The sequence below is a fragment of the Megascapheus bottae genome, chromosome 7, assembly GCF_031878675.1.
Source record: "Megascapheus bottae isolate mThoBot1 chromosome 7, mThoBot2.hap1, whole genome shotgun sequence".
NCBI classification, from domain to species: Eukaryota; Metazoa; Chordata; class Mammalia; order Rodentia; family Geomyidae; genus Megascapheus; species Megascapheus bottae.
In genome coordinates this window covers 52,514,131-52,541,798 of record NC_143515.1, presented here as the reverse complement: position 1 = coordinate 52,541,798, position 27,668 = coordinate 52,514,131, and the positions used below count along the sequence as shown (strand labels likewise).

General features: G+C 37.8%; 2 protein-coding genes across 4 annotated transcripts in view; one reads left to right on the top strand and one right to left on the bottom strand.

Annotated features, from left to right (window-relative positions):
* The window catches only part of Rhoq (ras homolog family member Q), a 44,914-nt gene extending 37,469 nt beyond the window's left edge, over nt 1–7,445 (top strand). Inside the window, exon 5 of the mRNA XM_090337012.1 lies at nt 3,189–7,445. Coding sequence (XP_090193138.1) covers nt 3,189–3,344 — 156 coding nt within the window. The 3' untranslated portion in view covers nt 3,345–7,445. The remainder of the gene's footprint in view (nt 1–3,188) is intronic.
* Nucleotides 3,524–27,664, bottom strand: Pigf (phosphatidylinositol glycan anchor biosynthesis class F). Of its 3 annotated transcripts, none has more exons than XM_090337011.1 (6): nt 27,455–27,664; nt 26,048–26,296; nt 24,413–24,504; nt 22,209–22,325; nt 19,183–19,295; nt 3,524–3,842 (listed from the first exon to the last, which is right to left on the bottom strand). In XM_090337011.1, the coding sequence occupies exons 2-6, from the start codon at nt 26,273–26,275 to the stop codon at nt 3,757–3,759; spliced, it is 636 nt and encodes a 211-aa protein (XP_090193137.1). In that variant the 5' UTR covers nt 26,276–26,296; nt 27,455–27,664; the 3' UTR covers nt 3,524–3,756. The 3 variants fall into 3 exon arrangements, with proteins under 3 accessions (XP_090193137.1, XP_090193134.1, XP_090193136.1); XM_090337008.1 differs by having other exon boundaries at nt 19,187–19,295; XM_090337010.1 differs by lacking the exon at nt 27,455–27,664 and adding an exon at nt 27,256–27,359 and having other exon boundaries at nt 19,187–19,295.
* Nucleotides 27,665–27,668: the final 4 nt, after the last annotated feature.

Below are 27,668 nucleotides of genomic sequence, written 5' to 3'. Positions count from 1 at the left end.
GAAAATCGGCACTAAGTGGAGGTTGAACAGTAGTTCACATCTATAATCCTAGCTAATTGGTAGGCAAAGATAAGGAAGATTATGGTTCAAGACTAGCCCAAGACAAATTAGCAAAAACCTGGTCTTACAAGTACTCCAGGCATGGTAGTGTTTATCTGTAACGCCAGCCCTGTAAGTGGCATGGGAAGAAGACTGAGGTCTGAGATTGGTCCTGGGCACAAAACAAAAGCTCCAATTTAAAAGATATCTAAAGTAACAACAACAACAACAAAAAAAGGACTGGGAGTGGCATGACTCAGGTAGTAGTCATTTGCTTAGCAAGTGCCACAAGAGAGAAGCAGATGCTGAAACTTTAAGCCCTTTTCAGTTACAGCGTATGTGTACTGTGTCAGATATGCATTGTTTGCAGCTAAAACTCATGGAGTAACACAGCATTACAATTGAAAATTGTGGCCCAAAACATCAAATGTGGCTAGGTCCAGATGTGGGCAATGTGTTTGTATTCTCCCTCCTCAAAGTTACATCTACCTTTTGTCCTTTATTTGGCCCTAACATGATTGATTAAGTTCTGTTTTTAACTGTTGTGACTTTTACCTTTTGTGGAAGCAGAATCTAATATGATTTTTTTTTCTTTTTGTCAGTCCTGGGCAAAATCTAAGGCTCTGTGCACTGTCCTTGGGCTTTCCCAAGGCTAGTGATCTACCACGAGCCACAGCACCACTTTCAGTTTTTTCTGTTTATGTGGTACAAGGGAATCAAACCCAGGGCTTCATGCATGCTAGGCAAGCACTCCACCACTAGGCCACACTCCTGAGAAAGCTTTTTTTTTTTTTTAAATGTACAATTATGAGGAAGAAAAAAAGCCAAGAATGTTTCTGGAAAATAAGTTTTTCCAAAGTAAAAGATAAATGGTTTCACTAACAAATCATGTTAGGGTTTCCTCGAACTTAATTCTGCATCTTGAGGAAAGAAGTTTCTGAGTGCCGCACAAAAGGGTAAAAGTCATAAATGAACATCTTAATGATTCAGGTATGTAAGAATTTAATATCAGGTCTGTCCAATGCTAGAAATTAAGTCACATAAGAGACGACATCTTTAGTACATGGGAATCCCGGCACAAGTGAATTAATTAAAGAAAGACATTGACCCTTGAAAGCAAAATCACCTGAGGAGGTCAATAGGAAATGTACCTAGAAAACACAGAGTGAAAATAGGAATGTGGATAGTCATTTGGTGTCAATATAAGTTAATTTCCATATATACAGTTGCCAAAAGAATGGAAAATAAATTATCCTCACTTTGCATGGACACAGGCAAATAGACACTGTAGTATGTTGGTAGTAGTAAAATAGAAGCACTCTAGACAAGATACCAAAGTCTTAAAATCACACACATACTGTTGATCAATCATATAACTCCTGCTTTGGAATTTAGCCTAAGAAAATTGTTCTAATATTGATTTGAATATAAAGTTTCAGATAACTAGGAGAAAGAAGTTTTTGAGATCTGTTTCATAGCATGGTGAGCATAGATAGTTACAGTATATTCTATACATTAAAACTGCGGAAAGAAAATTCCCCATGTTCTCCCTATCGGAAGCACAAGTATTTGAGAGTATGAACATGCCTACTAGCTTGATTTAACCGCTTCACACAATATAGAGAGCACTGTCCTTTGTACCTGTAAATATATACAATTGTACAATGATAAGGAATGTACTGAAATAAATACGAAGATACTGCAGCTGTTAAACATCCACACTTAAATATCTACAGATGTTCACATATATCATGCCGCTTTAGGGGAGAAAGTAGTTCCAGCATAGTAACATTCTAGTTCTAGGCTGGCAGCAACGTTTGACTCAGTGTAGAGATCAAACGAACATAGGCTCCCACAGGCTAGGTGAGGACTTGCCACTGAGCTCTGTCCCTTCTGGAAACATGTTCTTCACTTGCTACCTTGAGCACTCTCTCTAGGCTCTTCTCCCCTCTAGGCCTGTCAGCCATCTTTTCATCTCCCAAGAGGGCCCCAGGGATCATCTACTCCCCAGGCCTAGCAAACTGCTGTCTGTCGTTCATAACTTCATTGGTCTCCTATTGAAGATTCTCCAGTGTGTCTCTAGCCACTGGCACCTGGCCAGAGTAGTTTTAAAACAAGCTGTCAACTCACTCTCAGCCCAGAATCCTCCACTGGGCCCAACACATGCAGAGTAAAAGTCAGCCCCCGTCCCTGGCCAACAGGCCCCACTACCATTCTGCCTCAGGGCCTTTGCTCTTTTGCTGCTCTCTACCCAGGGTTTTTCACTGTGTGGACTTCATTTTTTTTTTGCTCTTTTTTTTTTTTTGGTTTCAGCTCAGATACCAATTTCTCCATGTTCCCCGTTTGTTCTGTCCCCACACCCTGCTTTATCTCCACCTTCCCCCTTTTTTTGACCACATACTACTTTTTCACATTTCACCTCTATACTTGCTACTTGAGGACTGGTCTCCTTCTAAAATCCAATAAGCTGCATGAGAGCAGGGTAGGCACTTAATTTTGTTCTCTGCAGGTTCTTACATTTCAAGAAGTGTGTACAGCAGCTGGTCAGTGAGTGAACAGTTCCATCTCAGGGTAGAAGGTGGGGACTGCAGTCAACCCCACTGACCTTGTCACTCACACAGCAGGGCTCACTCTTTTTCTCAGCAGTTTTTCTGTGCATGGGGAGGCTCCCAGCATCACCCAAATCCGGGTCTTTGTATCTGTGCCCCTCCCTCTACCTTGAGCCCTGGACCACTGAGACGTCCCTGACCACCTTGAAGCCCTTCTCTGCATTTTCCTCCCCAGCATTTACCATCTGCTCTGAATTCCCTCTGTGTACCTCTCTCCCCAACCTAAGTCAATGTAAGTACTAAACAGCAGGACTCCAGCTCTGACTCACTTCACTGAAATAGCTCTAGGACCTAACCAGTGTTTGATGTGAGGCAGGTACCCAATAAATATTTGATGAGGGTTCTTCACAGAGAAAATCTGAAAGGACACACTTAGTACCTTAACAATTGATTACCTCTGGGTATTTAACAATTGATGTGGATAGTGAGTACATTCCTTTTGTGCATAGCTGTATTTTGTACTTTTTCTTACAATGTGCTGTGTCATACCAATTGTGTAAGACAGATTTTTATGTCCTTTGTGATTTTTCTCCCTCCCAGATAGGCGCGTGCTGCTATGTGGAATGCTCAGCTTTAACCCAGAAAGGACTGAAGACTGTTTTTGATGAGGCTATCATAGCCATTTTAACTCCAAAGAAACACACAGTTAAAAAAAGAATAGGATCAAGATGTATAAACTGTTGTCTGATTACGTGAGAAACATCTTCAGTGGCCAAGGCAACTATTTCTTTCAGAAGCATTTGACATGCTCTGGCTATGCCCAGATTTGTCATAACGAAGCAGTTTAAAACTTGGTGGTGAAAATGGGTCCTCAAAATTCTATGAAGTTGATTAAGAATGTTTTTTTAAAGGTCTAAGAAGCAGCAAACAGCATCTGAAGCCACAATATTATAAATACTTTATTTCCATTAGAAGATACAATCTCTCAGGGGTTTCATAGTTTAAAAAGCTACAATCACATCATGTTGAAACTACACAAAAATCAGTGCTGTAAATGGAACTGCTTGGCTTTGACCATCTACATTTCTGCACATCTCCTGCAGAATATGCACAAAGAATTATCTTCTCCCTTTGCTCCTCTTAATTGTTCTTATATGTCAGTTGCTTTCTATTCCAGTATATCCAGAGTGGTGAAATTATAAGGCCAGCCACGTAGCCAAAGGTCGCTCCAAGTGTACAGGAGATGGGCCATACCTGAGGACAGAATGTATTGAAATCAAAAAGAACAATGTTTTATTATTACTTGAGCACAAGTTAAGTGTAATTGAAATATTTCTCTATTAAAGCTTATCATGCTTCCTTAAAGAACACCAAAAGTGTAATAAGGTCATAAATGCATTCATCATGAACACTAAAAAAAAGTACACATTTTAGTTTAAGTGCATTAAATTGTAACAAGGCTTCTAGCAATTGTAGGTTTAGTTTGATGCTCCCCAAATTGCATGAGATACATGCTAAAATTACAAATTAAAATTTTGGGCCAGACTCTGCCATCATTTTGGACTCAGCTTTCTGAAGTAGGTGGTAAATTTTTTTTTTTAATTTCCACATTGGCTATGTACATTAAATGAAACACAAGTGTGTATGCTGACTAAACCACAGGAGAGTTTCTGTAAGTTGTGTTAAAGGAGAAAAACCTAGACTCAAACTATGTTACATGGGACCTGTGGCAGGAGCTGCTTCCACAATAAAGCTGATACTAGAACCATGGAAGCCACAGAACCACAACTTAAATGTACACCTAGAACGTTCGTGAAGTGGAATATTCCTAGCTTCCAAACACCTATTTTCTCCAGTTGTGTTACCTTTTACAATATTACATTAAGCCAGAAGTAAATAATGTTGATTTATTTAATCAGAAACAGTATCTGTTAGTCAGTAGGTGAAAAGACTCTGCTTAAACACACACACACACACAACTGGAAGCAAACTTTCATGTTCATCTATAAAAGTGTTTGGTATGCTGGAGTCGTTTTTAATCTGTCTCTGGGAAAACAGGTCATAGAACTGTGTTAAGAGGTGAACTATCTTAATAATGGGTTCTATTACCTAATTCAGCTTCCTTCCTTCATCTGCTATGGATCTGCCCTATTCCAAATGCCATGCAACAGAGCTTTAGTGGGAACCATCTAATGCAGTTTAGAGAAGCATGATTTAGCCGTTTTTCTAGGCTTTCTTACACTTGAACCTGATGTAGCCTAAATGATGATTTCTTTATCTTTGGTGGACTTCTGTTCATTTCCATGACTTGCGCTTATAGCTTTATCGCCTGCACAAATTGGGTAATAGAACACTAAACACTGATACTTGAAAACGACAGCCTTAAATGCTCCTATCCGTCAAAAATCTATGATGTACTGTCTTATATGTGAGCTTTGTAGAGTTTTGTTTTGTTTTAATACTAGCACCATCTTCCCCATGGAAGAGTGGAGAGCCTACTGGAGAAGTAGCCAGAAGCTTTCTCTCAGAACTGGACATTGGATGTCTTCTTTCTTCCCAAGAAACAGTGGTTCATATTAAGTCTCATGGCCTTATGTATGCTTAAATGGAATAATCTGTGATTTTTCATTTTTGTCTATTTTTAGATAGAATTGAAAGTTGTCTGACACATGGTATAAAGGAATTAAGACAGTAAAGTATTATGCATTTCCAATTTGCCTTTGGAGATTTGATGGGGATTTTTTTTTCAAGCTCTTCACACTTGGTTTACTAGGCAATGAAATCTAGAAGCTGTTCTTAAGATAAATGCATTAGGAACCTGGACACACAAACTGGTATTACCTCTTGTTTCTGGACTCGGCCTCTGTTTCCTCATCTTATTTGGAGAGGTGGAAGATATACTTAGCAGTGTCTCACCCAATTATCAGCTCTTACCATTCTCTTCTTTCCCATTCACAGTAATAATTGTGGGACCTGACCTTTCCTGTTTTCCAGACAGTCAGAATCATGTATATAGATTATTAGAACTCTAAGCAGAAGAGATGATTGTATCATCTGAACCTGCGGTGCCTTAGGTACTCTATTGACCTTGATGGGGTTTGGAGTTTCCCACTGCTTATTAAGAGCTCTTTTTGTTGGTAATTTAGCATTTTTTTTGCAAAGTATTTCTTGCCACTTAAACTAAAAACCAAAGATTTGTTTTCTATTCATAAGCAGGTTGTAGAAAAATGCCTTATTTTTAGAAGCATGTTTTCATTAAAGGCTTAGGTTTCAATAGAAATTCAGACAAATCTCTGGAATGACTATTTCAAACTAGTGAGCTTTCTGGGAAATAATATGCTTTAAAAATATTTTATTAACAGAGCTTTGTTAGTAAATGAAGATACACTGCTTCCAATAAGGTTGTGTATGAAAGAAACTTATCCATACAGGTACATTTTAGGTTACCCATGTCGAATTATCATTTCTAATAAGTACAGACTGAATTAATGGTATTTGTGATGAATATCTTAGATACTGCTTCCATTTGGTTTTTAATTATTATTTTAAGTACTATATTAAGTACTGGTTTGTTGGATATTGCTTTTTAAATGATTGTTATTTTAACAGTGTCCCTTCTTAATACCTGGGGTTACAAATAAAATGATATGCATAGTTTACTACCTATGAAAAGCACTCAACTTCTTACAGTAGTAGTTATTTAAAATTCCATGGCAAATTTGGGAGAATATTCTTTCCTCTGTGAAACTATTCACCACTGGAAAAATGAAAGCACCTGCAGTCCTTGAGACCTCACTGTCAAAGTGTAGAGAATAATCAATCTCTCATACATCCCAGCCAAGTTCCAAATGCTACTTGGGGGTTGTAAATTCTATTTTTCATAACTTTGTAATTCCAGCATGCTGTTTGTTCTTAAACTTTCACATATACATTTACACCAATTCCTTAAACAGCTGTCATACTTTACCTCCAACAGAATGCCAGAAGTGAAATAAACATTGGCTAAGAAGTTTTATCTAGTAAGGATTTAAGACTTAGAACACTTGCAATCCAATGTTGCTATTTCCTACTAACTTTCCTTCAATTGTTTGAAAATTGAAAAAACTATCCCAAGGTAAAAAAAAATTCATATTGATGTGTCAGCTCTTCTTATACTAGTAATCAAGTTTAAAAATTAGATCTCAATGTTTTCTATCTTTTGGGGGGGGCGGGGTTGTCGGTCATGGGGCCTGAACCCTGGTCCTGGGCACTGTCCCTGAGCTCTTCAGCTCAAGGCTAGCACTCTGCCACTTGAGCCACAGTGCCACTTCCGGTTTTCTGGTATTTAATTGGAGATAAGAGTCTCATGGACTTTAGTGACCAGACTGGCTTTGAACCTTGATCCTCAGATCTCAACCTCCCTGAGTAGCTAGGATTACAGACATGAGCCACCGGCGCCCAGCTAACATTTTTTACCTTAAACTATATCCTGACTCACATATAGAGATGGTTTTTCTAACATTCTTCATATCACCAATAGGACCTTTGCAAAATGGGATACAGTATTTATTAAACAGATAGCTCAGCTACATAGCCAGAAGTGATCTCCAAAATTATGGTAATCTGAGATGATTGTATGTTATTATTTTGTGCTATTTAAGGAAAATAAACAGACCAAAAACATGTGTGTACAGGAAATCATCCACAAGTGTTTGTCACTAAAATGTCAACCTTTTAATAGTTTCTTATAAATGCAGATGTTTTTAAATTGCCAAGAAGAAACAACACATGTATATAACAAAATATAAAATTACTATAGTTAGAATTAAAAGAACCTACAGACTGTTATAATAAATGGCTACATCGTGTGAAAAGTAAGTGTCTTGCTTCAAGCACCATTATTGTCCATTCTCTAAAGCAAATGAAATCATAGATTTTTCCTTGCTTAAACCAAGAAAGTAATCATCATTAATAAAAGATTTACATTACATTGCATAGAGTTTGGGCATATGGTACTATAATTTTGTTTTCAGAAGTAAAACAATTTAAGTGGCACTGTGGCTCAGGGACAATGCCTAGGCCCAGAGATCAAGACCCGTGATGGACAGGAAAAAAAAAAAAGAGAGAGAAAATTTTTCTTTGTAAGCTAAACAGCAAATACACGGCTCAATAAATTTGTATGTTTTCTCTGCTAAGCAAGTCAATATTTTTGCTGCTGAAAATACTGCCATTATAAAGGCATAATATACACCTCAAAGCCATACTGCTGTCTTCTAACCAGGCACTGCTGTAGAAGTCTCTGCTTACTTTTGGGGGGGAAAGGGGGTGTTGACATACCTAAATAGTATTTTTCAATCATGTTCTAAGTGGAATAGAGTAGTGACTAGGAAGGTGAGTTCTGATGCTACACTGACTGGATTTGAGTCTGGGCTCTGGGCAAGCCATCTGCCCCTTTCCATGTGGTGGTTTCTGCTCCAACTTCGTGGGGGTGCTGAGATAATGATGAGATAATGCACTGTGTCTATAACCATCCTATAGTGCTTGTGCTGGGATACAGCACGCGTGATTAGGTTCAGCTGAACCCTAATTAATCATAATCCAAACAGGCACACCATGCAGTAAGTTGCCATCCCCCAGATGCTCTAGAAATGCTCCTACATCTACGTATAAAACATTTAAAAGTGCATTTACCAGAACTCATGACTCACATGTATCAACGGCACTTAATCTCAGACCTAGGATCTATGGTTAGGAGTCCGTGTGCTTGGGATGACCTTCCCTAATGATTTAATTAAACATAACTTTTAGGTTTCAAAATTTTAAGAATAAATTACAGTAATGTATGTAGCATCTTTTGTTCCCTTTAATATACATATATAAAGTGCAAGGGAATTTTTTTTTTCCATTGGTCGTGAAACTTGAACTCTGGGCCTGGGTGCTGTCCCTGAGCTCTTCAGTTCAAGGCTAGCGCTCTACCACTTGAGCCACAGCACCACGTCCAGTTTTCTGGCGGTTAATTGGAGGTAATTGTCTCATGGACTTTTGTGCCCCAGCTGGCTTTGAATTGTAAACCTCAGATCTCAACCTCCTGAGTAGCTAGGATTATCGACATGACTCACTGGTGCCCAGCTCAGTGCAAGGGAATTTGAACACTTGTCATTAAAATTATGTCTACAAGTTATGATACCCAGTAAAGCAGCAGCATTGGTAGGTTAACTTTTCAACTTTTTGTTGAACATTTTAAATTAACTTCAAAAAATATCGATTATCTAATTTCTAATAAATGATCATCATTAGAGGAAATCGTAGCAGTTTATAACTGCAGGCAGTAATAACCTACCAATGCTGGTTTCTTAAAATAATAGTGTTGGAGTGAAGATAATTGGAGTTTTAGAGACTCTTTAACCATATGACTTTTCCAGATCTCTTATTATATGAGCCTCAGTTTCTCAATCTGCAAAACAGAAACAGTACTTATTGCCTTAAAATATAGGCCACTACATTAAATGAAGTTTTGAAGTTATGAAACCTGTAAAATACCATCTACTAGTACTATTGTGTATAGTACACAAAATTGAGCTTAACATGAACACTAATGTATTTTTTAGGTAGCTGACATTACTAGGTTAAGTAGAACTCACAGTTTAGAAGAAGTAAACTGGTTCATATGTAATGATATACTGTTAGCATGACTTATTTTCAGTAATCTTTAATATTTTTCACATGAAATAGAGAGGCAAAGCTTACAAAAAGAAACTCTCAGCTATACAACATGCTATTATAATTAACCATCCTAGCTTCAGAAATAGAAGAGTGAATCCCTGCTCTTGGTTGCCATTTTTGATAGATTTTTAGGAAGCAAAACTAAGTATAGATTCTGGTTTTAAATCACTGATAAGTATTTGCATTTTTGTTCATTTATTGCAGATCTATATTTTGGTATTATTACCATAAGTTAATTATACAGAGGGAGTTAAGACATCTCCACTCACATATACAATGTAAACTAATCAAACTCACCTCCTCTCTTAAGGCTAGCACTCTACCACTTGAACTACAGCGCCATCTCTGGATATTCTGTGGTTAGGAGTTAAGAGTCTCAACAGACTTTCCTCTCTAGGCTGCCTTTGAACTGCAATCCTCAGATCTCAGCCTCCTGAGCTGCTAGTATTATAGGCATGAGCCACCAGCACCCAACTAGTATAAGTTCTTAAAGCATGTTCCACTAATAATAAAGTTAATTATGATTTAGAGGGAAATATATGCCATCACAAACAATGGAGAAATCGACCTGTGTGCCAAGAAGAGCATTTTGAAATTTTTACAAGTCAAACAGAAACTACTGGCTCCCTTCTTCAGATAAAATGAAAATTCAACCCCAGGCAACTAATAATTCATCACTTGCAAGCTATCTTTTAGTGTGTGAGTGTGTGTGTGTGTGTGTGTGTGTGTGTGTGTGTGTGTGTGTGTTATGCTGACCACAATGCTTTTTTGGTCAGTCATAGGACTTGAACTCTGGGCCTGTGCACTGTCCCTGAGCTCTTCAGCTCACGGCTACCACGCTACCTCTTCCGGTTTTCTAATGGTTAATTGGAGATAAGAGTCTCATGGACTTTAGTGCCCCGTCAGGCTTTGAACCTTGATCCTCAGATCTCAGCCTCCTGAGTAGTTAGTTTTACAGGCATGAGCCACTGTGCCCTACTGCTGACCACAAAGCTTTTGCCTGGCAGATGACTAATAAAAAGTCATTTTTCAAAGCCTATTGGACTTCTACTATCTTTAAATGGTTACTTAACAATTTCCTCTGAATGTGTTCCTGAAGCAGCAGTTTTTCCAGATGTTCCAACAGCAAATTCTGCTATCTAAGGGATACGCATGAAGGTGAAGCTGTGCAACTGGCTCCATTTCACTACTTGTAAATTGTACTGATTAGTGTCCGGCCGTGTTCCTGAGACTAAGATTTAGGAAGTTGTGAAGAGGTATGTAGTCTCTGGTGCAGAAATCCCATCAAACTGGCACTAATTGGTGCTGGACACATGCATTATCCTTCAATGAAAGTCCTGCTGGCAGAGCATGTGAATACAATCAGGTAACCGTGAACATCCCTTATAAATCCCGAATCATCTTCTATCAATTAAATACCATTTTTCCATATTGAAACAAATTATACATTAATCTTCTGCTTTGTGCTAAAATACAGTATAATCTTGGTAAATCATGACTTTCAATAGTCTATAATCCTAGTTTTTCCCTCCTTTCACTATTTTGTAGGAATTCATTTAGCTATAATCCTACAGTCATTACTTGAATTTTATGAAATAATTATTTGTTGCACCTGTGACTTTAAAAACTGAAAATCTTTGCCAGGCACAGTAGTTCACACCTGTAATCCTAGCTACTCAGGAGGCTGAAATCTGAGGATCGTGGTTCAAAGCCAGCCTGGGCACTAAAGTCCATGAAACTTTTTTTTTTTTTTTTCCATGAGACTCTTATCTCCAATTAACCACCAGAAAACCAGAAGTGGTGCTGTGGCTTAAGGGGTAGGGTGGTAGACTTGAGCTGGACAATGCCCAGGCCCAGAGTTCAAGTCCCACGATCGATCAAACACAACAGAAAATCTTTTCACCAATATTAAATTTTTATCTGCAAGCTGGAAGAAAAAAGGATTTTTATATGTAACTGCTTCATTTAGTCAGTATTTGATAAGTACAAATATTTCTAAATAATGTGTTTCAAAGATAATCTGAAGTATTCTAAAATCCAAGTGTCAAATTCGATTGTTTGTAATACATTTTACCTATTAACTTTGTAAGAAATAAGAAAGCCAGGTGTCAATGGCTCATGCCTTTAATCCTAGCTACTCAGGAAACTAAGATCTGAGAATCATACTTTGAAGCCAGTCCCAATAGACAAAATCTGAGACACTCTTTATCTCCAATTAACCTGAAAAAATCCAGAAGCAAGGAAGAGGCCCAAGTGCTAGAGCACCACCAGTAAACCAAAAGGCAAAGCACTGGCACAAAAACAAAACAAACAAAACCAAAGAATTGAATAGGTATTAGCTCATAATTCCAGAAGGTTCAAGAACACAAAGCAAGTTCAAAGAGTTGAGCTACATAACTTTTTAAAAAGTAACAACAGACCTGATCATCTTGAAGCCAATAGTTTAAAGTCATTTGTGGGTTCTTCAGGCACAAATGCATTAAATACTCTCCTATTAATGTACCGAATTATGACCTGAGATGCACACATCAGAGTGGTCAGAGCATTTGGAAGAAACAATGTTGGGAAGAAAAAAATAGCTACCCAAGCAATTTGAGAGATATATAGCCTTTAATTCCTTTAAAATAAAAAAGGAAGAGAATGCTATAGCAGTGTCTTGTGTGACTCCTAAGTCTTCCTCTAACCTGCGAAGTATTGAGCAAGATATGCATTCCTGCCTTCCCACACTGTGACTCTGATGAATAAAAATGAGAATTAAATTAGGATTAAATCACTCTGTGATGTTGCCAAGCCCCAGGCCCAATACATCAAGAGATTTACAAACGTTACCACATTCTTTTCTATTGTTATCTGAAATGTCAAACAGGATTGAAATTATGTGAAATCCAAATACCACAATAAATTGGCTTAACAAAATAAAACAATAGTCAACTCTCACTGAAGGACTGCTGGACTGAAAGTATAAGATAACAAACTAAGACATGGGGGGAGGGTAATGGGTACCAAGACATGTGAAAGGGTATCAATGTATGTGAATTAATGCACCTTCTATCTGGCAACTATCATGTAACCCTTTTATTAATTACAATAAAAAATTAAAAAACAAAACAAAACAAACTAAGACATTTATCCTCTTAACATGGAGAACTCAAAAAATAACGCGATGTGAAGGGCTTTTTTTTGTCTTAAATACAGTCATTAAGCCACTCCTTGGTTATAAGTCCTAATGCCCTTTGCATAAATTAAACAGTAACTATGTGCCAAGTATTTTAGAAAGATTTATCACTTGATCCTCACTAACTAGTTGCAGAACTAGAATTTGAACCCAGTAATCTGATGCCAGAGCTCTTATCCTACTATAAATGAAACATGACCAAATTCCTTTGCTCAGAATAATTTAACACCATGGCTTAATTGGTCATCCTTGTTGCTTAATGTGTAATATTATAGGTTTATATAATATGTAAACCTGTGATCCCCATTATGTGGGATGTAGAGATGGGAAGGTAAAAGTTCTAGGGCAGCCTGGACAAAAAAAGCTAGTTAGACCCTATCTCAAAAAGAAGTAGGACCCAATGTCATTCTTTAAAGAAATAGAAGAGGCAATCCAAAATTTCATATGGAATAATAAAAGACCCCGTATAGCAAAAACACTTATTAGCAGAAAGAACAGCGCAGGAGGAATTTCAATACCAAACTTTAGACTCTATTACAGAGCTATAATAATCAAAACAGCTTGGTACTGGCACAAGAACAGACCTGAAGACCAATGGAATAGAACTGAGGACCCAGATATTAAACCACAGACTTATGGCCACCTAATCTTTGATAAGGGAGCCAAAAAAATAGAATGGAAGAAAGACAGCCTCTTCAACAAGTGGTGCTGGCAGAACTGGTTAAGCACCTGCAGAAAACTAAAGTTGGATCCTTCTTTGTCACCCTGCACTAGAATTAACTCCAAATGGATCGAAGACCTTGAAGGAAAAGCCGACACACTGAAAACTTTACAAGAAGGAATAGAAGATACACTAGGCCTCCTTGGCACAGATCGAAAGTTTCTCAATAAGGACCAAGAAACAACAAATCACAGAAAGGCTGGATAAGTGGGACTGCATTAAACTGCAGAGCTTCTGTATGGCAAAGGACATAGCTAGTAAATTAATTAGGAAGCCTACAGAGTGGGAGAAGATCTTCACCAACCATACAACAGACAAAGGCCTCATATCTAAAATATATCAACAGCTCAAAAAATTGAATCACTCCAAAACTCCAAAGTAACAACCATCCCATTAAAAGATAGGCCAAAGATTTAAAGAGTCTTCTGTGAAGAAGAAATAAAAATGGCCTATAGACACATGAAGAAATGCTCAACATCCCTGGTCATAAAGGAAATGCAAATCAAAACAACTCTAAGATTCCACCTCACTCCAGTTAGAATGGCCAGGATCAAGAAAACTAATAACAGAAGCTGGAGGGGATGTGGCCAGGAGGGATCACTACTACACTGTTGGTGGGAGTGCAAACTCATTCAACCACTATGGAAAGCAGTATGGCAGTTCCTCAAAAGACTAAACATAGAGCTCCCCTATGACCCAGTAATTCCACTACTTGGCATTTACCCAATCATCCAGAAACAAAGACTTAATCCACCAGCACAACAATGTTCATTGCAGCACTATTTACCATAGCAAAGATATGGAACCAACTCAGATGTCCCTCAGTTGATGAGTGGATCAACAAGATGTGGTATTTATACACAATGGAATTCTATGCTGTTGTCAGAAAGAATGACATCACCCCATTTGTAAGGAAATGGAAAGACTTGGAAAAAAACATACTAAGTGAAGTAAGCCAGACTCAAAGGAACATAGGCCCAATAGTCTCCTTCATATGTCATAATCAGTAGAAACCTTGGGCTCTCCTAGCAGAGATTTACAAAAGCCATAGAATGAATGACTGTTGTTCTTAATGTACTATGTTATCTCTCATCTCTTTTGCTATCCCTTGGTTATCTCATATTGTTACAATATTTCACATTGTTATCTGATATATTTTATATGTGCTTAATTGGTTATGTCAAATTGGAAAGGGAAGGGGGGAAATGAAGATAAGTGGGGGGGAGGGGGGGAGAGGGAAATAGGGACCATGTCATAAGAAAGGGTATCAATGTTTGTGAAGTTATGCACCTTCTATCTGGTGAATATAATGTAACCCTTCTATTAATCACAATTAAAAAAAAAAGAAAAAAAAAGAAGTAGGAGCTGGGTGCAGTGGCTCACACCTGTAATCATAGCTACTCAGGAGGCTGAGATCTGAGGATCAAGGTTCAAAGCCAGCCCGGGCACAAAAGGACTTGAGACTCTTATCTCCAATTAACCTCTAGAAAATGGTAAATGGGGCTTGGCTCAAGGGTAGGGTGGTAGCCTTGAGCTGAAGAGTTCAGGGACAACGCCCAGGCCCAGGGGTGTGGGAGTGTGTGTGTGTGTGTGTGTGTGTGTGTGTGTGTAAATATATATATATATGCATATATATGTATATAATGTGTGTACATGTGTGTAATATATATTCATATATATACATGTATGTATCTACTTAGTCACAGTCTCATACACATACACACACACATATCGTTTAAATGATTCATTATACAATTTAGGCAATTAAGCTTGGCCCCAGAAACATTACAAAATCAGATCTGAGTTCTTTGGGGTTTTTTCTGTTTGTTTGTTTTTTGCCAGTCTTGGTTGGGCTTGAGCTCAGGGCTAGGCAAGCACTTTAACCACTAGGCCAAACTCCCGGCCCTCAGATCTGAGTTCCAAGGAAGAAAATAGAATGAACCGTTTTTTGTGAGGTTTTTTATGTACATGTATTTATGTTTTAAAAGAAAGTAACTGCTCTACTTTGGTTTCTGGCTAGAATATAAACATCACAATCCAGAAAAGCATGCTTTACCATAAATATATTAAGTCCACATTGAACTACAGGAAATAAGAAACCAAAAATCTCTTAATACATGCTATATTTTACAAAATGAAGTGTACACGTCATAAAATGCTTCTTGAGCAAAAATCTCCATTTTTAAGAAATGGCACATCCCCTTATCTGACTTTTCAGGAAGATTCTGTCAGCATCATGAGACACACTGAGTTTTTGTCCTCTATGGTCATAATTATTAAAAATAAACACAAGCCAGGATTGGTAGCTCATGCCTGTAATCCTAACTACTCAGGAGGCTGAGATCTGAGGATCGTGGTTCAAAGCCAGCCCAGGCACTAAAGTCCATAAGACTCTTATCTCCAATTAACCACTAGAAAACCAGAAGTGGCTCTGTGGCTCAAGGAGTAGGGTGGTAGTCTTGGGCCTGGGACAGTGCCCAGGCCCAGAGTTCAAGTCCAACATCCAACAAAAATAAACACAAAAAATTGGGTTTGTTGAAAAAAAAATTAAATAAATACCTCAACATTTCCTTAGGATGTCAGTAAATACAAAGTGAGGGTCAGGTGAGTATTATATGAATAAAAGTTTTTTAATTACACATCCTGATTATTATTATTCCCCTACAGTATGTATCACAATTTAAAAGGATACCAGTTAATAAATGAGTCACCAACTTGGATTATTGTAGAAACAACCAACAGGTAAAAAAGAATCAAACACCCATAATAGTCCTGCTGTATTAAATGGCTTTTTTTGGGGGGGTGGGCGGGGTTGGCCAGTCCTGGAGCTTAAACTCAGGGCCTGAGCACTGACCTTGAGCTTTTTCCTCAAACCTAGCACTGTCACTTGCGCCTCTGCACTACTTCTGGCTTTCTGGTACCGAGGAATTGAACCCAGGTCTTCATACATGCTAGGCAAGCACTCTACCACTAGGCCAAACTCCTGGCCTAAACATTCTTAATGATGAAAAGTAACAACATATTACATATTTAAATTAGCTAAGCTAGAAAATCTTCTTATAAAGTCAGTTTTTCAAGTGGAAATTTTTTTAATAATGTAAAACAATGTGGTACTGTCAACGTGGATCCATCTCACTCTACAAAGGTACAAAAATGAGTTAATAACTAACAGCCTGAACAATCTTCAATGGATTGAGTTGTAAATAACATATAATCATACCACTTTTTAAAATTTTGATACCAGAATTTGAACTCAGGGCCTAGCACTTACTAGACAAGCACTTTTATCACATGAGCCCATGCCTCAAGTCCCTAGTAGGCATATATTTTTTTTTCTTTTTTTTCTTTGCAAGCCCTGGGGCTTGAACGCAGGGCCTGAGCACTGCCCTTCAGCTTTCTCAAGGCTAGAGCTCTGCCACTTGAGCCACAGCACCACTTTGTTTCTTCTATGTATGTGGTACTAAGATATCAAACCCAGGTCTTTGTGCATGCTAGGCAAGCACTCTTACCACTAGGCCAAGCTTCCAGACCCTAGCATATATTTTCTAAGCAAACCTAAATTCATATTTTATATAGCACATCTATGTAACTTTTTAAAAATTTCTGTAGTTTCGTAAATAGAAAAGACTTAAATATGCATAACATCAAAACATTATAAGCTAAAATGTCCCATGTATACATAAACTGATACATCAGTTATATTATTTTGCCAAACTGATACATCAGTTATATTATATTAAAAGCTGATGCTCTATGGTGCTTTATATTTCAATATTTTCTACAGTTAACTATTAACTAATGATCTGAATATAAATTATGAAAGAATTAAGTAATGAATCTACTATTACTTAAAACAATTTTCTATGTATTCAATAACTGTGTCCTCCAATTTAGAAATCGTTACTGTATTGAATGAAAATTAAGTATAGGGCCAGGAGCATGGCCTAATGGTAGAGTGCTTGCCTAGCATGCATGAAACCCTGGCTTGGATTCCCTGGTACCACATACATAGAAAAAGCCTGAAGTGATGCTGCAGCTCAAATGGTAGAGCACTAACCTTGAGGAAGCCCAAGGATAGTGCTCGGGACCTGAGTTCAAGCCCCAGGGCCGGCAAAAGAGGGGAGAGGAGGAGAGAGGTAGGTTAAGAATAAATATCTCTTATAAGATGCCACTGAAATGGCCAAACAAAGAAAACTTTTATGAACACTAATGTCTTGGACGGGTATCATATTCACTGTGACATACGGAATGAAGAATCAAAATAGAAAAGACAAACTTCAGAACAGTAAATGTGAAAATATAATTATGGGAGATATAACATCTAACTGAAAGCTCAAAGACCAGACCTATGGGTAGGCAATTATGTTCAAGATACACAATCTGGATCCCACATTTGGCAAGTGAGAAACTTATTGAAGATTTTATTCAATTATTATTACCTTGAATTTTATCCTAAAGAGAAAACAGAATAAGCAAAGGTATTTCTTTAGCTATGATAATAACCATGATTAATAAAAATTAATAGTGAAAACTATAATATTCTACATGCCAACTCATGAAATGTTGGTATACTATTTTATGCAAATAATGGAAGATTACATATATCTAAGTTTTCATTGGCAAAGAATGGGCTCATACTATTGAAAGAAAAAAGATTATAAGTAATATATACCTGTGAATCTGCATGTGGAAAAAGCTGGAAACATACTACCAAAATACAAATGGTTATTTCATCTAGGTAGTTTTTTTTTTTTTTTTTTTGGCCAGTCCTGGGGCTTGAACTCAGGGCCTGGGCACTGTCCTTGGGCTTTCTCAAAACTAGCACTCTACCATTTGAGCCAGAGCACCACTTCCAGCTTATACTGTTATACAGTACCAAGGAATCAAACCAGGGCTATGTGCATGTGAGGTAAGCACTCCACCACTATGCCATGCTCCCAGCCCGAGATTTTTTTTTTGAACAATAATACTTTTTTTTTTTTTTTTTTGCCAGTCCCGGGCTTGAGCTCAGGGCCTGAGCCCTGTCCTTGGACTTTCTCAAGGCTAGAGCTCTACCACTTGAGCCTCAGCACCACTTCCGGCTTTTTTTTTTTTTTTATGTATGTGGTACCGAGGAATTGAACCTGGGTCTTTGTGCATGCTAGGCAAGCGCTCAACCACTAGGCCAAACTCCCGGCCATTGAACAATAATACTTTTAACAATTTTCTTATACTGATTAAATTTTAAAAGAATGTACTCTTTGTGATCAGAAAAAAAATTATCATCCTGTTGGAAAAGGAGTACAGTTTTTAATGTCAAAAAATGTATTTGGGAGAAAATATCCTAGGAAAATAATTAGAAAAATTAATGATGCCATAAATTCAAAGGTTTTTTATAACAGCAGTTCCTTTTTGAGGCAAAATACTAGCAATAAGTCAAATGGCTATATTACATTCTAAAATAAAATAGCCATTATAAATTAAGATAAAAATATATCTACCACCTACCAGCTCAGCAACCTTAGGAATGAAAATAAAACGAGCATTTATCTGGTAATACTCTACCCAGCATACTGGCTTTATACCTGACTATGATAGAAAATGCAAAATTCATGTTTGTAAGCTTCCTATGATACTATCTACCTCTAAATGCTTTTCAAAGAACATTCAAGATAAACATTTGGTCATTGAGTTAAGAAACTATGACTTAAGACCTGAAAGAAGTATAAAAATTGTAAAGAGGGAATTTCTGTGACTGCTACCCTAGTTATTTTAAAACAACAAAAAATCCCTATATGTATTCATATATATAAGCCTTATATTATTCATACATACATGTAGACAAAACAGTGCTGCAAGATAGAGCCAAGTGCTGGCCTAGATGTCTGTGGCACTGATACAGGCCCCAAGGAGCATTGACCAAACAACAGAACAATTTGCATAAATATACTAGTTTGTTTCATCAACTTTACTTACCACTGTGCAACATGTATTTTGTTATTTAAAATAACTGAAACCTACCTGCCATGGTCTTTCCCAATCCAGTGGAATAGGAAATGCTCCAAGCCATGCTCCTACAAAGCTAGAAATTGTAGTGATCTGGAGACTGTTCTCCCAAATGGAAGTAACGCTGTGAAAGGCAAACATGAAAATCACTGAGGGTCTATATTTAGCTAGAGACAGAAATAAGCAGTAGTTTAGGATCTCTCCTCAGGTGAACAACAAAACATTTTGCATATGCATACTAGTTTGTTTCATTAATTTTAATTACCACTGTGCAACATGTATTTTGTTGTTTAAAGTAACTGAAACCTTGTATATAGCGCTGTAAGGTAACAGCTCAGGGACAGCACCCAGGCCCACAGTTCAAGCCCCATGACTGACCATAAAACAAAAAAGGAACTGAAACTAACCTGCCATGGTCTTTCCCAATCCAGTGGACAGCTAAATTTGATATTATTGGATAATTTTATCATAGTTATTGAACATATACACATAATCAATATGGCTGAGAACAGAATGAATAGCTTGATGTTCTAATGCAAATAAACTTAAGAAGTGATGAAATAAATATTATAGATCCCTCTGTGATAATAAAGTTCAAGTACTTGTTCAAATTACTTGTCACCACTGAAATTCATTATAGCAATTATTTGCCTCCTATATGCTAGAAACACCTATGGCTTGAATAGGATCCCATAAAATAATGTTCAAATGGATATAGTCTTTGAAACTATTCATCTCTTCATCTAAGAGACTCTGTACAACTCCTCCTAGTGGCTAAAATTATTCTACACAATGCTAATATAAAATTTTTCCTTCCCTATCAATATTACAACCATTACTTCTCTGTCACTAAATTTTCGAGCCCACATTCAGGCTAAATAATCTGACCTAATTGTTTCTTCCTTGCCTAGCTGACACTTAAACATTTTCGCCACGCTGGGAGCCCTGCTTTTACTAGTTATTTTAGAGATGGAATCACACTATTCTGCCTAGTTTGGCTTCGAATCTTAACCACCATCCTTCAAACCTATCTCATAAGTAGCTAGGATTACAGTTGTGTGTCACAGGTGCCAAATCTACATTTTTACTCTGAATGTCCACAGTGATTTTCTCAATATTAAATCTATTTCAATACAAAGATGACAAACAAAAAAAGAGTTCTATCTTTGTATATTAGGTTAATTTTTATTGAGTACTTTCACTTTGGCAAGATCACCTCAGATAATATGTCTTGCCCTATTCAAGGACCTAGTTGGCTAAGCAAAAGTCATCAGGTTCTAACTTACAAATTCACATAAGACAAGTAATGAGTATATTTCTCTCCCAGTTTTTCATCCCATTTCCAACCACAAGTTTTAATAGTTCATTTTCAACATAGTATCTACTGAATACCACCATTGCATTTCTATGCTTTTTTTTTTTTTTTTTTTTTTTTTTTGCCAGTCCTGGAGCTTAAACTCAGGGTCTGGGCTCTGACCTAAGCGTCTCTATACTCAAGGCTAGTACTCTATCCCTTGAGCCACAGCACTACTCCTGGCCTTTTCTGTTTATATGGTACTAAGGAATTGAACCAGGCTTCATGCATGCTAGGCAGGCCCTCTACCATTAGGCCACACTCCCAGCCCATTTCTATGCTTTTAACCTCTCTAACAATTGGTCTGTTTCCTTTTCTTCTTGGACTCACCACATCCTGCTTCTAAATCAAGAGATCATGCCCCTTTCCAGCCACTGGTTCCCTTCTCCTCTGTTCCTATAGCACCAATTATTCTACTGAACACCATTTGCTCATTTCATTCTTATCCCTAGAGCAGGCACACTCCTGGAGGCTGGGAAGGGATTAGAAGCCACATAGATCTCAGTACAATTCAGAACACACTGAAAATGTCCCAAAAAGTTTTTTATTCTGGCTGATTAAAAAGACAAAATTATAGGAACCACATAATCTTCTGGTTTTCTTAGTTAAGATTCAACCATTTAACCATTTCTAGTACATATCATTTCAATACCTTTGAAGAAGTTCAAATTTTGCCAGGTGCAGTTGCTCACACCTGTAATCCTAGCTACTCAGGAAGCTGCGATCTGAGGATCATGGTTCAAAGCCAGGCCAGGCACTAAAGACCCAGAGACTGTTATCTCCAATTAATCACTAGAAAAGGGGAGGTGAGGCTGTGGCTCAAGGGGTAGGGCGATAGCCTTGAGTTGAAGAGCTCAGGGATAGTGCCCAAGCCCAGAGTTCAAGCCCCACAAGTGACCAAAAAAAACCCCAAAAACCTGGTACTTTGGTGTTTTACCAAAGGCTAAACAACAACAAAAATTACTGTTACACGAAATATTTTTAGATTATGGATCCCATTTCTACATTGGAAAATGTATGTAAATAATTTTATTTGCAGTACTTTATCATAATGCCAAATTACCCAGTATGTTTCAAAGAAATATACAGGTAGATAAAAGAAAGTCAAGCAATATTTAATTCAATTATTTATTTAATTAATTAAATAATGTTATACTATTTTCAATGTGTTTTAACATAAAGGGAGAAGCTATAGTTCTGCCTGCAAAAACAAACCATTTGTTTCCTGTTCCTATCCTCTAACTGTCCTGCCCCTTATGGCATCTCTGAGAACCATACCATACATTGCTTTAAAAAGATGGTTTTATAAAAAAAAAAAAAATACCTAGGCTATGTAGGGATAGACTGTTTGGGAATGGAAGGGATGTTTTAAAAGAGTAAACATATGTCTGGGTATTTTATATTTGGTGTTTTACATGGCATTTCCTATTTCATCTTTAACTGTACAATTACAAAGAGGCACAAGAATCTTCTACAGCTGTCAAAGGCATATACAGTGAGGGGAGAATAAAGGTATTTTTACTGTTGTACTTTTAAATACAAATAACTGAAGAAAGGGTTAATAGAGTTTTCCTAAATATTTTCTTTGGTCCAAACTATTAAGGAAAACATTAAAAATATAATTTTTTTTAAAAAAAGATGGTTTTAAATTAGTAGCATTACTAATATAAAACTGAAACTTACCCATTTTTACTGAAAACTCTTAGCCATGCTCTGAGGTTTGGTCCTAATAAACATAAACAAGGTACAATAGTAAAAGTAGACAAAATCACTGCAAATAAAAATGTTTCCAACACCAGCCTAGGGAGGAAAAAAAAAACTTAATTTTTTTAAAGTGTTAAAGTTACACAAATATACACACATACATAATCTTTGCTATTCAAATCCATATAACATAAAAATATACTTTATATGAGTCTCATCAAAATGATGACTATAAATTCTTTTCTTCTCCCAGTTGTGGGATTTGAACTCTGGGCCTGGGCATTGTCCCTGAGCTCTTCAGCTCAAGGATACCACCCTACCCCTGGAGCCACAGCACCACTTTCAGCTTTCTGGTGGTTAATTGCAGATAAGAATCTCAAAGACTTTAGTGCCTAGGCTGGTTTTGAACTGATCGTCAGATCTCAGCCTCCTGAGTAGCTAGGATTACAGGCGTGAGACACTGCACCCTGCTCAATAATAAAATCTTATTTCTGACATACAACCTTTAAAAACCTAGCTAGGGGCTAGGAGCATGACCTAGTAATAGAGTGCTTGCCTAACATGCATAAAGCCCTGGGTTCAACTCCTCAGTACCACATATACAGAGAAAGCCAGAAGTGGCACTGTGGCTCAATTGGTAGAGCACTAGCCTTGAAAAAGTCCAAGAACAGTGCCTAGGCCCTGAGTTCAAGCCCCAGGACAGGCAAAAAAAAAAAAAAAAAAAAGAACAAAAAAACCAACTAGGTAGCAGAGGAGGAATGTGCCTTAGTGGTAGAGTACTTGCCTAGCAAACATGAAGCCCTGGTCTGGATTCCTCACTACCATGCAGAAAAAGCTGGAAGTGGCACCTTGGCTCAAGTGGTAGAGCATTAGCCTTGAGAATAGAGAGGCTCAGAGACAAAGCCCAGGCCCTAAGTTCAAGCATCAGGGACCAGAAAAGAAAAACAAAAAACAAAAACTAGCTAGCAAATATCTAGTTTTAGGAATAGATTTCAAAAACACCCAAATCTCTAAGATGCAAGCTGAGTCCTCTGTTTCAAGAAATCTTGATTCTAATAGTCCCTAGAACTTTCTCTACAACCAATAGTTCAACTTTATTTTGGAATTACTTGAACAGCTGAACCTAAAATTTGGGAAGCTCTTTCCTAGTTTCTGATTGATGTTCAAGAATTTGCATTTTAATAAAATGTTCATGCTGCTAGCTGGAAGGCAACATTTGGGGAATTACTGTTCCATTCAATCACTGTAAAATGGATTAGACAATCCCTTCATTAGACAATCCTATCATTTTCCATGAGAAAGTTCCTGTCCTCCCCTTCGTAGAAAAAAAAAAAATAACCTGAAGCAGATTGCTCATGGCTCATGCCTGAAATACTAAATATTCAGGAGGTTGAGATCTGAGGATCACAGTTCACAGCCATCTGGGGTAGGAAAGACAGAAATGGAGCTCTGACTTGATGATAGAGAGCTAGAACGGAGTGAAAAAGCTAAGTAACAGTGCCCAGGCTCTGAATTCAAACCCCAGTATTAACACCAAAACAATGAAAATTAAAAAGGAATAACTCATTCAATGTTGTATATAAAACACATCTAACTGTACATGCAGCTGTACGCACGTCTGTGTGTCTGCTCATTTCATCATGATCATTCATTACTATTAAACAGAAGTTTTTCAAATTATAATAAATATTATAAAAGAATTTGTGGATTTTGTTCCCACTAATTTAAAAATGGCAGATTTTGAAAACGTGTTGCATTAGATTTTATTTACAAACATTGGTTTGTTGACTATTTGAATATTGCTATTGACTTTCCTTAGGAAAACAAATTCTTTCAAGAACTTTAGAATCACAGTTAGTAGGACTTAGTATGCTAGCCATAAGAAACTCACACATATGTTAGTGAGTTCCTTTACAGATTTCTAAAGGCATAAATATATAAGACTACACTAAGAAACCTATAGCTTTAACAAGCAATTGGGTACAACAGAAGCACTTGATGAATTTAAAGTTATCCTGTTTTCAAAAACAATCACAATGCTACAAAGGGGGCTCTGATGTTATCGTACTTTGATCCACTCATTGAATACCTATGGTTTTTCTCTAATTGTCAATGGGGTTTGCACACGTTTTAGTAAATGAATGTTTTAAAATATGAATCTAAAGTAAAAAATTTAAACTTACTCTAATAGTGGCGCTCCATATAGAACAAAAATCACATGAAGGAAGAGACAAGATATTAAAAAGTAGACACAGCATTTAAAAAATCTGGCTACCTAAAAGAGAAATGAATAATATAAAAACTCAAGAAAATTCTGAAAGGACCATAAATCCTTACATTTTATCTACAAGTACAACTTGTTCCCATAACATGTGAAAGACCTGAATGTACTTTGTTGGGCATTCTCAAGCCAGATCCCAAGTTTGTGCTCAGGAACACACACACCCTTAACAGACTGTAAAATGCTTACAAAGCAAATATCACACATACCTCCATATTTTATTAATTTAGCCAATGTGATCCAAAAGGGTTTCTATTTCTATGCTATGTATTGAGTTACTCTGTTAGCTAAAATCTATAAAATTGGTAACTAGTGATAGCTAGTGCTAGGACACACACACACACACGAGCTGCAGAAAATAATAATTACAATATAAAAATTGTATTTTAAAACTTCTGGGAAAATTAAAAAATGCCATACTGTTTCCCTAATCCCATTCATAGTATACTATGGCCCTCTACAAGTCCCCCATGTGGGGCTAACTGCTTGGTTTGAAACAATGACTTATTTTGGAATTTCTGGGGGGGAAAAAAAAGAAAAAAAAAAACACACACTGTTTAAAAAGTGTAAAATTGGGCCGGGAGTTTGGCTTAGTGGTAGAGTGCTTGCCTAGCATACACGAAGACTCAGGTTCAATTCCTCAGTGCCACATACATAGAAAAGTTGGAAGTGGTGTGGTGCTGTGGCTCAAGTGGTAGTGCTCTAGCCTTGAGGAAAGCCCAAGGACAGTGTTCAGGATCTGAGTTCAAGCCCGAGGACTGGCAAAAAAAAAAAAAAAAGTGTTAAATTGTCAGTCTTATATGAGACTGACAGCAATACGTATTTATCATCTAAAAATAAAACAATAATTGGACAACTGGGCACCAGTGGTTCATGCCAGTAATCCTAGCTATTCAGGAGGCTGCGATCTGAGGATCAAGGTTCAAAGCCAGCCTAGGCATGAAAGTCCCTGAGACTCTTATCTCCAATTAAACCACCAGAAGACTGTAAGTGGCACTGTAACTCAAGTGGTAGAGTGCTAGCCTTGAGCTGAAGAGCTCTGAGCACCCAGGCCCAGAGTTCAAGCCCCATGACTGACCAAAACAAAACAATGATTATACAGACTCAGAATATCTATACTGTGACCACTGAAGAAGTCATGTTAAGGATCTACCAACCACAGTGAGCAGCGAGTAGCAGACACCAGTGGCTTATTACTGTAATTCTAACTACTGGGGAGGCTGAGATCTGAGGATCAAGGTTCAAAGTCAGCTAGAGTAGGAAAATCCATGACATTCTTATCTCCAATTAATCATCCAAAAGCTAGAAGCAGAGGTGTAGCTCATGTGGTACAGTGCCAGCCATAAGGAAAAAAGCTAAGGGACAGCATACAAGTCCCAAAAGTTCAAGCCCCAGTACCAATACATATACATACACACACAAAATCAGACTCCTTTACCCATTATATATAACACAATAACTCAATGAAGACTTGACTAATATCCTTACTTTACAAAACATATCTAAAAATTGATTATCAAGTGAGTCTGAGTCTTACCTTATACGACAATGAACTTCTTTTAGTGGATATGTTTGGTTTCACTACGAAGTACAATAGGAGATTGACGGCAGTTACGAAAACAGAGCATATGCACAACCACAGCAAGTGAGTTTCTAATACTGAGAAGTTCTCCAAGAAGAATGATGGAATGAAGGTGCTTAGGATAATTGAAAATATGCACAAAAGATGGGTATAAAATAGCTTCTTGATATCACTATCTTTCATGATGTTTTCTTAGGTAGTTATCTAATGAAAAAAAAAAGAAAAACATGTAATAATGGTTTTCCCATTGTCTTAAATGCTTCCATTCTAAAACTAAGCTAAAAGTAAAGTAAGCTTTCTACAAGCAATGTATCAGTTTCAAAGGAATGTTATCTGTTAGAGGAAGATGCATCTGTGTAAATGCACATGGAAACTTAACATTCTATGTTACTTTAGATCTAATATGGTGCAAATATATCTCAGAAACAAAAAAAAAAGAAAATCTTATTGGATTCTTAAGTATTTGTAACTTGGTTTCTATGGATGGAGTTAAAGGATCAAGAAATTCATTCCACTAAGAAATCATCAATATAAAAATCAATTGCATGGAATGAGTGATCTTCCCAGTTGTTAATATGATATATGGGTATATGCAGGCTGAATTAATTATGACTTTTAATTCTTGTCCCATATTGTTCATCACCTCCTCTAGCAAATGCCAAGTGACACCAAGTACACACTTGACTACTCAAATGTTGGCCGGGACAATAGTTAGATAAGCATTATGCTACATTGTGTTCACAATGTTCCAGAAATATCAAAATGACGACTGTGGCAGGTGCTAACCTGCGATCAAAAGCAGAGTGAGTGAAGGGGGGGAAGGGATTTACTACCTCGCAACACACCTATTTAGATTACCTAACCTAGAGCTTCTACGTTGATTTGAGTAGTAACTAAGGATCTTGGTCACAGGCACACACGAGAAGGCACTAGTCTGAAAATCAAACAGGCAAATCTGGGCATGGTCGTAACAGCCCTCATTAAACTCACATCATCATTTGTCAAAGATAAGTATTGGACTGATTAGGAAACAGGATGGACTGGTTAGCACAAGGCAGCACACTGGAAAGTTATTTCCAAGCCTTGTACTAAGAAGATACACCCAAAGGGCTGGGAAAAGAATGGAGAGAGAGCAGCGACGAAGCGAGCGTCGTAGGTCTTACCCTCCACCTGTGTGGGTCAGGCAGGGAGATTAGGAATCCATCCTTCCATGAGACCCTCCCACTGGGGCTGCTCTCAGAATCCCGGCTGCCGATGGCGTCCTAATCCTTCCCGAATGAAAGAGGCGCAGACCCCCGCCCACTGCGGTCCCAGTGCGCCCTGAGCTCGCCGGTCGCCGCCGCCCGGGCGACGCGTTCTCACCTGGCCCGGGTCGGCGCGCGTGACGGCGGGCAAGGCCTGCTGCGGGGTCCTCCAATCGGTCCACCTGCGGACGCCGGCCTGACACTGCGGCTCAGCCCCGCCCCCCGGCCGCGCAGGACCCGGATCCAGCGCCTGTCAGCCGTGCGCGGTCCGCGAGGAGCCGGATGAGGGACGTCATCAAAGGGTCAGCACAGGTGCCCGGACGCGGAGACCG